Genomic DNA, 15324 nt, shown 5'->3' with positions numbered 1-15324 from the left:
TGTATTTACATGAATTTAAATAAATTTTTCGGAATACTATTTTCAAAATTTAAATCTAAAAGATTAAGGAGTGAAATATATCTCTTTCAACTAACTCCTTGCTAATTAATATGTTTGTTGAATGGGACAAAACTTTTATTTTTTATTAAATGAGATTTGGACAAATCTGTTTTAACAAATGCATGAATATTTGTCTTTTTTGTCTCAAACACACACGCCTACAAACATTTACTGGAATTAATTAATCCTAATTTGTTTAGAATATTTTGAAATTATTCTCTTAATTACAACAACCATGTCCATCTGCTCCTTTGTCTAGCTCTTGCAGGCATACATTTATCTAGGTTGCATCTAATTAAAGAATCTTAAGAGACTGCAAACTAACCACTATGATCTTGAATATTTAATCTGAGGTACGAACCCTCCAAAGCACTCAAAAGTGGTAGTGAAGTTTAACTCTCTTTTTTAATGATTTTGAAGGTAAAACTTGTTAAAAACACTAAGAACGTATGTATTTAACCTTCTAATCTTTTATTAATTTATTCGACACTCTTAAAATTCTGGATTTATTACTCCTTATATTTATAAAGAGATTCCAATTTCTAACTATTATAATCTAATAAAAATAATGGCTAGCTCATTAAAAAAGAATTCTAATTAACTAATTTAAAATAAGTTCTTTTTTATTAAGGATTCTTAGTCTAAAATAAGAATCCTAAAACTTGAATGAGTAATATTTTAAATAAATGGAGGAAACAATCAATTCTTTGTCATGTTAACTTTATCAATTAAACTCAATTTGTTATCTTCAATTCTACATATTTTGTTTTTTATATATACTTTATACCCCTTTTCTTGAAGTTAATTAATGCTAAGTAAATTTATTTTTAATTATAGAAAAAAAAAGATGGGAGATGATATGGACAATATTCTTTTTAGTTTTGATTACTATCATTAATTTTCCTATAATGGAAACTTTAGACTTATCATCAAACTTCATAAAATCTTAATAAGATTTATCGAAATCAGAGAAGAATAATTTATCTCTATTCATGTAATTGCTACATCTAGTGTCTAAGTACTATAAATTTTGATGATTTTTCTCATTCAAGTATATGACAAACCATCAATAAGATGTTTCATCTTTTTTTTTTATAAGATTAGATTTTTTACCACCACTCATATTCAAATTGGTTTGACATCTAAATTTATAATGTCCATACCCATGATACCTAAAGCATTTAACTTTTGATTTGTCCACTTGTTTTGGCTTGTAAAAAATTAAATGATTGTTGTCATATATTTTTTCTCTTCTTTGAGAATTAAAAGACTGGTTATCTCTAAAAAAAATTATGTGAAATTCTACCATCATTTTTTCTTGTGTTCCTTCCTCTTCTCCGACCACCTCTTTGTAAGGAAGAAAAATAATTATTAGATGAAACCTGTAAAACTTAACCCTCCTTATCTTGTTGATTCAATTTTTGCTTATGAATTAGCAAGGAACTTTGTAATTCATCAATGTAGAGTTCATCAATATCCTTATATTCCTCTATTAAACACACAACAAAATTAAATTTTAAAGTCGATGATCTAAAAATTTTCTCAGTAATGATAATATCTTTTATTTTATCATTATGGATTCGTATCTTGTTAACAATTTTTATCATTTATAAAAAATAATTTGTGGCTGACTCTCTTATATTCATTTTAAGCAAGTTGATTTCCATGCAAAGTACTTGAAGTTGTTTCTTGGTAATTTTTTTTCATCGAATCACAAATATCCAAGATTTATTAGTCAATCTATTGAAAAAAAAAAATCTTCATCTTGAGATCTTTTAATCATTACCCTTCTATCTTTGTTTCTTGCGCATTTGTTATTACTGATATGGATGGTGGTTCAATTATTTCTTGAAAAATAATTTGCCATGATTTTTTTATGTTGTATTTGAACAAAGTTATGTGTGGTGTTGGTGTTTGATTCTAACTATTTTGGTATGTTGAAACAACTGTTTTGGTGCGCTGAAACAATGCTGCTACTACTTGACTTTCTGATAAGAGTAATTTGTTACAAGGTGCTGCTGTTTAGGCTTCTGCAATGTCAAGTCTACTATACTTTGAGCTGCTGCTGCTACTAGCTAGAGGCTGTTATGACCTATTGTTGTGCCAGTTTGAGGTGTTGATTCTTAAGCTGATGTTGCTGCTGCTACTGAAGAGGTCCATGGAAAGCTACTGCATCGATCATTGTGAAACTACTGATGGGAGATTCAAGGTGCTGCTGTAATTAATGGTATTCCTTCGCTTTCTTCTTTGCCTATGGAGAGGCAAGAAACCAGAACCAACAAACAAGCCACAGCAAGGCAAGTGCTATAAAAAAGAAGAAATCAAAAAGGAAAAATAAAACGAACTGCATTAGATCCAAAACTAAAGAGGCCCAGCTCTGATAGTGAAACCTACCTACTGGTTTATGCTATATTTTTTAGACAATTCTTTCTTCTAACCGATCTTATTTATGAGAAAAAAAATTGTTCAAAATTTTATTTTATTAAAAAAATTCAGGACATTTTTCTAGCATACGTTAGATTTCTAATTTAAAGGGATTAAATGTGTCTAATCATGACTAAATATTCGCATACAGTATTTGCTGGCCAAAGATAAAAAAAGAGAAATTAACGAGGCTTAGTCAGTGTTATATATGTCCCGCTCTATAAAGGGACATATGCACACTATAATGGTTTGCTTTTTTGAAATATTCGTACTTCTTTTGTTTACAAAATACTTCTTTACCAGATAATTATTTATTTATGTATTTATTTATTATTATTATTATTTTGTTGTGTATATATATGCATAAGGACATCACCGACAGGTACAATTGATTCATTATACTTTTCAAGACGAGTACAGCAAAATGGTGGGTGTGTTTTAAAAAACAATTTATGAAGTTGATTTAAAAATAAAAAAAATATTGGTAAAATATCGGATATACAAGTTGATTTCATGTGTTTAAAAACAATATTAAAAAAATTTAAAATGTAAATTAAAAATTTTGCACAAATATCTAATTAAATAAATCGATAATTATTTTTTAAAAAATAAACAGAGAAGAGTCATTAACAATAACAAATTAAGAGATAAATATAAATTAAGATATTTAATCATATAAAATGAGACATTCACCTAATTGTATATACTAAAATTATTTATTTAAATCAATAAATTCACACACTAAAAAACCAACGACTTAAAAGATAAATACAAATAAAATTGACTAAATAAACTCAAGCCATAAAAAATATTATGCAAGGCCGAACATATCGGTAATATTATTTTAAAATGAATATTTTAAAAAAATAATTTGTATAAAAAAAAAAGTAGAGATGAAAAAAGGCATGGAAAACGCATGATCTAGATCATGAGATCATGATAAACTCATAGAAAACAAATCAAGATAATCATAAAACAAATACTAAAAAAAACTAATATAGAATGATAAGATCGTACGAAATTGAATCCCCAACAAATCAAATATCAAAAGATAAAATCAGGAAAAAACAATCAATTATATGAAAGGATCTAAAAACAATTAGGGTGGGAAAAAATATTAATTAGATGGATAGAAAATTTCAATTGGAAGGTTAAATTGAATTGAAGAATAGCTATAATAAAAGAAAAAACAAATCAAAAGAATGACAGTCAAATTAGAAAAACTAAAACAACAAAAAATTTGATTAAATGATGAAATTAAAAATTAAAAAAACTTCAACAACAATGCCATGAAAAAAATACAAAAACAAGTACCGAAATGAAAAACAAAAATTATAAGAAACTGTAATTGAATATGGATGACAATTTAATTTGAACCCGATGGGTGTCGACCCAACCCAACCCGAATGGATAGGTATTTTTTGGACTCGATGGATAATGAATATTGTCAAACCCGGCTCAAAACTCGCCCAAACCTAACTCGAAACCCACCCAAATCTAAACTCGCCCAAACCTAAAGAACAAGAAGAAGATTTGAGAGGAAGACAATCTTATTAAATGTTTTTTTATTTTTTGTTCCTCTCTACACTTATTAATTATGCTTCTAACCATTTATAGGTCTCAAGTTTTAGATAATCAAGGAATTAAACTAAACAATGAAAGATCTAATCTAAAAAGAAAAAGTTATTCTATTAATTTAACCGATCAACTGTCTCTGAACCAGTTGATTGGTTCCTAGCCGGTAAACCTTCTTTATTTAAAAAAAAAAACTAAAAATCTAGTTTTTTTCAATAACAAAAATTATCTTGTGAACCTCAATTTTCTGAAGAGGGCACGACGAAACATGCCAACTCTTTCATACTAGCCTTGACAATTTCATGGAAAAAGCTGTGATTAGTAGACATCTCATGTGTTATATTCCCTTGAGAAATTAAATTAATTAGATTATTTAGTTTTGATATTTTAATATTGTAGTGGTGCAAATTATATTATAATTTGATGTAGACTTAAATAGTGTTATAAGATCATAATGGATCAATTTTATTATTATTTTTTTGCAATACAAAATGAAAGCTCGAATCTGTGACAGAATAGAAATGTTGCATGGGATTGCTATCAGAAGCCAGATTATAAAACAAGCAACTAAGCTATACACAATCAAAATTTGAACAATTTTATTTGGGCGTGAAGGAACAGTTAACACAATCAAAATCTGAGCAATTTGATTTGTGCATGAACAGTTGACCTTGTGGCAGGCGGCAACATGTTCTTGCCATGAAAATTTAATAATTCATTGCTCATCTGAGCAATTTGATTTGTGCATGAACAGTTGACCTTGTGGCGGGCGGCAACATGTTCTTGCCATGAAAATTTAATAATTCCTTGCTCAAAATGAGCAATTTTTTTCATTAAAAAACATCCCAATTAGTCTTCGACACGATGGTGGCTTCTCTCAAATGCCATATGGGCTAATTAGGATTCTACCAAAGTCAGATATATAGTGCAATAACGTCAGGCTAACGACTGCTGAATAAAAGTTTGCAGACATCTTTGATCTCATTATCACTTACTGCTAAAATTCTACTTCTAATCATAGAAATCAACTTGTCCTGGTCATAACTAATCTTCTTGGCTTGCAATAATAAGAAAAGAATATAGTTTGATAAGATTGAGGTACTCGTTTATCGAAAAAAAAAATTTAAGTGTTATTTGAATCTTTAGAAAAAGGTGAAAAATTCGACGATTTTAATGGCACATCTCTCGTATTGATATATTACATTTACATGAATTTAATAAATTAATTTAGTATTCTTTAGAGAATTTCCCCCATTATAATATTTTTTTTTCAACAAAGTTAAATTTCAAATCCTTTACCTTTTTTTTTAAAAAAAAAAAATTATCTTACTTTACTTTCATAAGTTACCACTTTCTTTTCAGTTTTCTTACCGCTACTGTAGTTTTAAAATTCTTAAGGCTTTCTCTACCAAAAACCCTTCATTCTACATTAAATCCTTAATTAACTTAATTATTCAATTTAAACCTTTTAATTTACATGGGTTTTCTTTAAACTCTAATCTCTTATTTGGACTTTCATTCTTTCATTTGATCGTGAAGTAGCTCGTTACCGTCTCTTCAAAAGATTAATTCCCAAGTCTTGCATCCAACTTCTCGAAGGGAAGGAAATTTAATTAATAGATTTAGCATTTCATATATTAAAATGTAAATTTAACACTAATTATTAATATATCTTATGTGAATATTGATAATAGTATAATTATATGCGAATTATGAGTACATGTTTACCTTAATATATACACATACATGTCAATTTAACATTCTTATATAGAGAGGCATTAATTTTTTTTGTGGTTTTCCTTTGTTTTCTTCTTTGCTTATGGAGAGGCAAGAAACCAGAAGATACAACAGCCACAGCAAAGGAAGTGCGAGATAAATAAAAAATAAAAAAAAAATCAAAAAGGAAAAACATCCCCAAAAAAATTATATATTTTTGCGAAACAGCCAAAATTGCAGGAAAGAGGTGAGAACCTAAATATATTATGTTTCTTAGAAGCCCAAACAAGGCCAGCACTTGTAAACTAAAACGAACTGCATTAGATCCAAAACTAAAGAGGCCCATAGCTGATAGGGAAACCTGCCTACTGGTTTATGCTATTGTTTTTTAGCCCATCGACTCTTCTTCTGCCCTCTTATTTACGAGAAAATTCACATACAGTGTTTTAACAGAATTTATTTTATTTGAAAAACAATTGTTAATTAATAATTTTATTTTATTTGAAAAATTTAGACCATTTTTTTTAAAAGATGTGTCAAATCATGACTAAATATTCACATACAGTGTTTTCTAGCTAAAGATAAAAAATGAGAAATTAATCAACTAGGCTTAGTTAGTGTTATACAGGGGTATTATAAAAACAAAATGATTTGTGGATATTACAAATAATAGCAAATTAAAAAACCAAATAAATAGATATTACAAGTTAGATATATGTTGAGATTTTTAAAAGCCATTCAACAAGACCCAACCCAGGTAACATTTAGTTAATGAGTAACCCTAATATTTAATATAAATATTTTTTTGTCCTTCTCTCTTTTTTATTTTTTTATATATATCATTTTTTTATCACATGTTTCATTATATCATTTTTTAAGTTTAGTGCTAACTATATGTTTAAAATACTATAAAACACATTGCAATATCAATTATAATTTGTTAGAGAATAATATAAATTATATTTTGGAACCTTACCTAACAGTTTAAGTTTTTGGATTAAATTGGTTCTTTGATATTGTATCAAAGTCTTGATGACCAAGCGGTCACGGTCATAAGGTAATATAGACTTGTACAAGTTTCAAGCCCAAAAAGCTTTTACCTGAGGGGATGTGTTAGAGAATAATATAAATTCTGTTTTCATAGTACTTAAGTTTGAAAAATGTTATATTACAAGAGGAAGTTATAATAGCTCATCGTCTATATTGGACCAGGAAGATTGGTTATGCAAATATGGGTGATGTGGAATGATTGGAATTTGATGCTAACACAACAGCTACTGTGGAATTGGAGATCCAAATTATATTATCAAAAACAGGTTTAATGGATTGTAGAAGGCTTCAAAGATGCTAACAGCCTAACTAGTCAAAGATGGTCATGGTGTTTTTGTTTTAAGTTTTCAAAAACAAAATAAGCATTGTTCTAAATAGGATTCTTCTGCTAATAAATTCATTAACTTAATCCCACCTATAAAAGTTGTTCCTTTGATGTGTCCTTTACAGCTCAATTGTGTTTTGGTAAATGAGATAATCCACTTCACATTATTACTCTCTGTTTACACAACATGCTCCAATCATATCAGCTATTGTGTGAAGCAATGGAGTAATAAGGTAACTCAAGATTCCATGAGTAATAAAGCTGAAGACTCAAACAGCACTAGCTATAGTTTTGCTTCTATTAGTGGAGAAATGTTGGGTGATAAAGATAGAAATCTGTTTGGTGATGAAGGTGTTTCAACAGCAACAAATTCTAGCCAGAATGGCAGTGTCGCAGATGAGGAAACAACAACTGTACAATCCGAAAACACTAGATCAAGATCAAGCAAATCATCCTTGAAGACTGTATGGAGGCTGTCAGGTAAATGAAAAGAATATTGCTCAGCCTTTTCTTATGGAAAGATAATTATTGCCTATTGTATATAAAAAGAACGCGAGTATTTTGAGTGTGTTGCTCACGGTTCTCGTAACAAATAATAAACAAGAACCCTTCTTCTGCAATTTCAAAATCTGTTAGTTTATAGATTTTCTTCTAATTCCAAATCTTTGTAGATTAATTTTTGTTGTCCAAGTGCCAGAGTGAAATTAAATGGACACTTGCCAACATTGTTTCTCAAAACATCTGTCCTTGCCATGCACAGTTGACTAACGTCTGTACAAATTAAGCACTCGTTGTTCATAAAAAAAATCTGGAAAAACATTACAAGAATTGCGTTCGAATTGATAAAAAATTGTTTAACTGGTTAATATAGTGGAATTTCAGTCTTATTACTCCTTACTGCAATCGATCTCTGCAATGTGAATTAATTTGGTCTTCACGAAGCAGGTCTTATATTTGTAGTAACTTACCATAATCAGAGCCTGCCACATGTTTCTCTTTTCCGTAGAAGGTGTTAGATAATAATATAAATTATATATTAAGATTTTATTTAACAACTTATGTTTTTAGATTGAATTGGTTCTTTATTATGATATCAGAGTATTAATAACCAAGTGGTCACGAATTCGAATTTTATCATCCCTATTTATTTGATAAAAGTTAAATACAAGATAATGTAAATTTAAGTAAATTTCAAGTCCAAAGTGTTTTCATTTGAGGGGATATGTTAGATAATAATATAAACTATATCTTAAGACTTTATCTAACAATTTAAATTTCTGAATTGATTTGATTCTTTAACCCAAAAAAAAAAAAAGTTGTTGCCATTGAACAACAAAATGTAAGCTATTAATCATCGAGTGTCTACATCCTGCTATCATAATTCTTCATTTCCTGTTCTTTTACATCTAAGTCACTTAGAATCTGAACATGTCAACTAATTTTAAACGGTATCGCTTCATTAATTGCCAGTCCAATTTAGAAATGGAATGGATGCAGTTTCATTGGGTTTGAGAGGTTGGCATGCACAACAATTAGACAAAAATTAATAAAAGAGAATAAAAAACTAATCTTGCAAGACTTCATATGAAAGCTTATAAGGTCTTACAATTAATGGAAAAAAACATTATTTTACGCTTACTATTATTGATTAATGAATCAATTGCTTTCCACACTTGATACAATTATTGCATGTCACTAGCCATATATATCTTTCCATGCACACAAGAAAAATATATTCCATAATGACACTAAACTTTGTCTAGTTAATTAACTTTGCTGCAAACTTTCCTGATTTCACCAGCTTTACCAGTAAGAACTTCAACCCTTCCCATTTTTCTCATGGAAACACCAAAGTCTTTGAAGAAAGTGGATCCATCGCTTTCAACAGACTGAAGTTTAACATAAGCTTTTGTGTAATTGTTGTCAAGGAGAGCTGCATCAGAATGGAAAAGTGCCCTTCTATTAGCTACGAGTTTATAATAGCTGTTGTCGAATGTCCTGACGCCTCCAGGATCCATTTCGACTAGCGTAATTTGATCTCCTGCCTTGCATATTTTCTTCAACCGTGCTATGTATTCTGAATCCAGTGTGGGATCAGTGTCACCCTTTCCAGTGAAGTTGTAAAGCCGAGAATCGAAAGAAGAGCAATGAGAAGTGCCAAGGGTGTGCGCACCTACGTGCCAGGAAGAATAAATAGAATTATTCAAGTTCAATTTCTTGTTTCAAGAATCTCTATGAAGAAACTGAACTTGAAATGTTTATATACCTGAGAGCACTACAAGGTCCTTTTTGCTTAGGTTCTTAGAACGAAATTGTGTTAACAATTGAGAAATGTTTGCGAAAAATGGTGGCAGGTTTGTTATAGGCTCTGAAATGTTAGACACCCTTCCATCTCTTCTTCCAGTTTCAACTCGCCAGGATGGTCCCAAAGTCTGAGAGGATAAAGTTTTGTTAAATACAAACATTTTGCTTGCAAAAGAAACTCTCTAATGAATTTGAAAGATATTTCTTACCGCGGCCGTGACATCCCTAGCCACAATGGCCAAGATATCTGCACAGGAAACCACTCCAGGGCACTTTTTTTCTAACGCAGCCTTGACCCTGTCAATAACTTGATATCCTCTAAGGCTTAAATTTGGAGGTGAATCTTTTTCAGCTTGGCCAGCACAAGAGTTCAAAAGAATTGACGCATCACAACCCTGTAGAAATATATAATTAGCTAGTGATCGTAAGGGTTTTGCTATAATTCAAGCAAAAAAGAATAAACTGTTTCAGAATTTCAAATGATCAGAAATGGATTAATGGCTTACGTACCCTAACAAAGCAGTCATGAAAATGCAACCTCAACAAAGGGCCACTAAGACTAGGAGCAACTTTCAACACTTGATCCATAACCCCTTTCACAATAGCTTCAGCTTGTGGACATGTATCCTTGTAAAACCCTACCTTCAATTGCGCATTTGCCGAGTTAAAGACAAATGCCAGTAAAACCAATTGAATAAAGATTAAACCTGAAGAAAGCTTTAAACTATCCATGTCTAAGAGACAATGACTATGTTGTGAACCTCAATTTCCTGATGAACACAAGGACACATGCCAACTCTTTTATAACTAGCCTTGATCACACGCCGCTCATTTCATGGAAAAAGCTGTCATTACAAGACATTTGATATGTTATCCCCTTAAGAATTAAACTCGTTAGATGCTTTAATTTGATATTTTAATCATATGGTGGTGGGAATTATATTTTAATTTGATGTAGACTTAATTAATTGTTAAAAGATCATGATGGTTCCATTTTATTTTTTTTAATATTAAGAAGAAAGCTCGACGATGATCAGTGACAGAGTAGGAATGTTGCATGCGATTGATATCAGTGGCTGGAATCAAAATTGATTTTAATTCCAGCTACCTTGTGTCAGGCGGTAACATGTCATGTCCATGCCATCTAGTAACTGGAGTGAAAGTTTGATTCCATTGCTCAGAAGGAACAAATATTTTAATTCAGAAACATCCCAATTGGCCGTTGACACGATGCATGGCGGCTTCTCTCAAATGCCATATGGGCTCATTATGTTTCAAACAAAGTTAGGTATACCTAGGGGCTGGACCGGTCTGGATTTATTAAAAGACCGGCGGTATAACAACCCGGCTAAACCCGGTCGACCCGGCAGGTCAACTCGTGACCTGAACGACCCGGGCGAGACCCAGTGTTTTTTTTCCTTTTCAAATGTGGGATTTGAAACCCATTAGTATATATACTCTATGTTCCCAAGAAAAAAGTTATGTTTTTTCAATATGGAAAAAAAAAAAGCTTTTGGTTTAAATACTTCAACTTAAAAGGATAATATAATATCTTTTTAATGTGAGATTTGAAACTCATTATTATATATACTCTATGTTCGCAAGAAAAAAAGCTATCTTTTTTCTATGCGGGATTTGAAACTTATTAATATATATACTTTATGTTTACAAGAAAAAAATTATGTTTTTTCAATGTGGGATAAAAACTTTTTTGATTTAAATATTTCAACTTGAAAGCTTAACATAATATTTTTTTAATGTGGGATAAAATTTTTTTAAAATATTCTTTTAAATTTCATTATTTATAATCTGTATAGCCTATATTTACATGGATTTTTTCATATAAAATATTAAAACTTTAAATTTTTTTAATTTTTCTGGATTGATCTGAGTTGATCCGAGTTGACCCTTAAAATCCGAGATCCGGTTCCTTGGCCGGGTCAATCCTGGACCGGGTTTAATAACTATGGATTTATAGTGCAATTACGTCAGGTATGCTTGTCATGCTAATGACTAAAATTTTCCTTGGTTAATTTTGAAGTTAAGACATCATTGGTCTCATTATCTCTTACTACTTCTAATCATAGAAATCAACGTGTCCTGACCATAATTAATCTTCTGGGCTTGCAGTAATATAAAAGGACAATATTGTATGATAAATATATAACTTTAAGTGCGATTTATCGATCCAACGATTAAAAAAAAAAAACCGATCTTCGATGGCACATCTTTAATTATATTGGTATATTGTATTTACATGAATTTAAATAAATTTTTCGGAGTACTATTTTCAAAATTTAAATCTAAAAGATTAAGGAGTAAAATATATCTCTGTAACCACCCACGACCCAACTAACTCCTTGCTAATTAATATCTTTGTTGAATGGGAGAAAACTTTTATTTTTTTTTTTTTTATTTTTTTATTTTTAGTTTAATGTGGGTGTCCGGGCCAGCTTGCATGTACCTCAATTAATCCCACAGACCCTGAAATTAACAACCATATAAGCCTTTAATTTTATTAAATGAGATTTGGACAAATCTGTTTTAACAAATGCATGAATATTTGTCTTTTTTTGTCTCAAACACACACGCCTACAAACATTTACTGGAATTAATCCTATTTTTTCTCTTCTTTGAGAATTAAAATACCGGTTATCTCTAAAAAAAATTTATGTGAAAATCTACCATTATTTTTTCTTGTGTTCCTTCCTCTTCCCCAGCCCCCTCTTTGTAAGGAAGATAAATGATTATTAGATAAAACTTGTAAAACTTGCTTCTCTTTATCTTATTGATTTAATTTTTGCTCATGGATTAACAAGGAACTTTGTACTTTATCAATATAGGGTTCATCAATATTCTTAGATTCCTCTATTAAAAACACAACAAAATTAAATTTTAGTGTCGATGATCTAAGAATTTTCTCAATGATGGTAATATTCTTTATTTTATCACTTTGGATTCATATCTTGTTAACAATTTTCATTATTTATGAAAAATAGTTTATAGCCGAGTCCCTCGTATTCATTTTAAGCAATTTTGATTTCTATTCAAAACGCTTGAAGTTGTTGCCTCTTTGCTCTAGTTGTTTCTTGATATTTTTTTTTCATCGAATCGTAAATATCCAAGATTTATTAGTCAATCGACTGAAAAAGAAAATTCATTATCTTGAGATCTTTTAATCATTAGCCTTTTATCTTTGTTTTTTGTGCATTTGTTATTATTGATTGGATGGTGGTTCAATTATTTCTTGAAAAATAATTTGTCATAATTTTTTTAATGTTGGAATTGAATGTTTGGTAGTTATTAAATTCATCTTTCTTTTCAGTTTTCTTACCGCTTTCTGTAGTGTAGTTATTAAATTCTTAAGGCTTTCTCTACCAAAAACCCTTCATTCTACATTAAAACCTTAATTAACTTATTCAATTTAAACCTTTTAATTTAATTGGGTTTTCTTTAAACTCTAATCTCTTATTTGAACTTTCATTCTTTCATTTGATCGTGAAGTAGCTCGTTACCGTCTCTTCAAAAGATTAATTCCCAAGTCTTGCATCCAACTTCTCGAAGGAAAGGAAATTTAATTAATAGATTTAGCATTTCATATTTTAAAATGTAAATTTAACACTAATTATTAAAATATCTTATGTGAATATTGATAATAGTATAATTATATGCGAATTATGAGTACGTGTTTACCTTAGCATATACACATACATGTCAATTTAACATTCTTATATAGAGAGGCATTAATTCTTTTTTGTGGTTTTCCTTTGTTTTCTTCTTTGCTTATGGAGAGGCAAGAAACCAGAAGATACAACAGCCACAGCAAAGGAAGTGCGAGATAAAAAAAAAAAAATAATAAAAAATAAAAAAGAAAAAGAAATCAAAAAGGAAAAACATCCCCAAAAAAATTATATTTTTTTGTTTTTTGCGAAACAGCCAAAATTACAGGAAAGAGGTGAGAATCTAAATATATTATGTTTCTTAGAAGCCCAAACAAGGCCAGCACTTGTAAACTAAAACGAACTGCATTAGATCCAAAACTAAAGAGGCCCATAGCTGATAGGGAAACCTGCCTATTGGTTTATGCTATTTTTTTTACCCATCGACTCTTCTTCTACCCTCTTATTTACGAGAAAATTCTTCGTTCTATGAAAAACAATTGTTAATAATTTTATTTTATTTGAAAATTTAGAACATTTTTTTTAACATACCTTAGATTTCTAATTTCCAGGGATCAGATGTGTCAAATCATGACTAAATATTCACATACAGTGATTTCTTGCGAAAGATAAAAAATGAGAAATTAATCAACAAGACCCAACCCGCATGACATTTAGTTAATACTCAATATAAATATATTTTTGTCCTTCTTTCTCTTTATTTTTTTATATATATCATTTTTCATTTACATGTTTCAATATATCATTTTTTAAGTTTAGTGTTAACTATATATTTAAAATACTGTAAAACACATCTCAATATCAATTATAATTAAAGAGAAATAATTATATGTTTTTTAAAGTGTCAAAGAATAAAGAGATTTATATATTCACCTAGTAGATATCTTAGTTTAACCTATTTGGGTTTAATTTTTTTAAAATAAATCGTTCTATAATTTATAAAATATCTGAAATAAAATTGAATATAATTATAGATATCAACCCTATGTCTAAACACCCCTAGTGTTATATATTTTGCCCTGTATAATGAACATGTACACTGTAATGATTCGATAATTTAAAATATTCATACTTCTTTTGTAAAATAATTCTTTATTTATTATTATTATTATTATTATTTTGTATATGTTTGCATAAGGACATCACCATTACCAACATCAACATATACAATTGATTCTTATACTTTTTAAGATAAGGGCACCAAAATGTGGATGTGTTCTCTCTCTCTCTCTCTATATATATATATATGCGTGTGTGTGTGTGTGTTCTTTCTCTCTCTCTCTCTATATATATATGTGTGTGTGTGTGTTCTCTCTCTCTCTCTCCTCCGTGTTATGTTTTTATATGTGCGTTATATATATATATATATATATATATATATATATATATATATAACGCACATATAAAAACATAACACGGAGGACAGTTTGTGCTAGAAAATCATTCCAATAAAAAACATTGGAATTTGTCACCTTCGAAAACGTCACTTAAAGTAAATCCACAGTTCTTAAAGAGTATTTGGGCCTTTCCTAGGATGAAAATATCAAAGAGAATAATTTGATTCGATCTTCCATTGGTGTTCGCTTCTTTGCCATGGAAAAGGGTTAGGGACGTAGGCTACCACACCCTAGCTAGAGTGCTTGTACAAGTCTCTTGGTGGGTTCTACTCCAAGCACAAGTCAGATTGAAAAAACGATGCATATCTTAGCATGCATGATCTCATTGTATAATGACAGCATATGTCATTTCTCGTTTACTTTGGTTAAATTTGTAGCGTCAATCTCTAAATAGAACTTGAAAGGAGTTGGTTCTTCAACTTTTTCCATATCCAAAATTGTGGCCACTTGAACTTAGAATGCCTCGAAAGATCTAGCAAACCAATCTATTCCATGAACTCTTCTTTCTTCTTCTTCTTCTTCTTGTTTTTTCTCGCAAAAGAAACGTTCAAGTAAAAGGTTTTATTGGAGGAACAAAGGATAAAAACACAAGTTGATCTGCAATCCATTGATATGAACTTTTCTACTGAACATCACGCAATGATGATTAACAGTCAGCTGGACACATAAATTCAGTCGAGTCTCAAGAAAAAGCACAACTAGCTGAATTACACAAAGTGATGTGTAACTGCACTTGCAGAATAAAATGGTTTGGTAAACTGATTTGCAAAGTACAAATCAAACGATAGTTGAT

The 15324-nt window shown here is 29.8% G+C and overlaps 1 protein-coding gene across 1 annotated transcript; it reads right to left on the bottom strand.

Moving 5' to 3' along the window:
• Positions 1 to 8707: 8707 nt before the first annotated feature.
• LOC7479099 (peroxidase 27) lies at positions 8708 to 10301 on the bottom strand. Its single transcript, XM_002304897.4, has 4 exons — positions 9965 to 10301; positions 9664 to 9849; positions 9417 to 9582; positions 8708 to 9323 (listed from the first exon to the last, which is right to left on the bottom strand). Exons 1-4 carry the CDS (start codon positions 10184 to 10186, stop codon positions 8914 to 8916), a joined length of 984 nt encoding a protein of 327 aa, XP_002304933.2. The 5' UTR covers positions 10187 to 10301; the 3' UTR covers positions 8708 to 8913.
• Positions 10302 to 15324: the final 5023 nt, after the last annotated feature.

Source organism: Populus trichocarpa, chromosome 4 (genome assembly GCF_000002775.5).
Source record: "Populus trichocarpa isolate Nisqually-1 chromosome 4, P.trichocarpa_v4.1, whole genome shotgun sequence".
In the NCBI taxonomy this organism is placed as follows: Eukaryota; Viridiplantae; Streptophyta; class Magnoliopsida; order Malpighiales; family Salicaceae; genus Populus; species Populus trichocarpa.
Note: the sequence above shows the minus strand (reverse complement) of the source record. Positions and strands in the feature narration are given on the sequence as shown.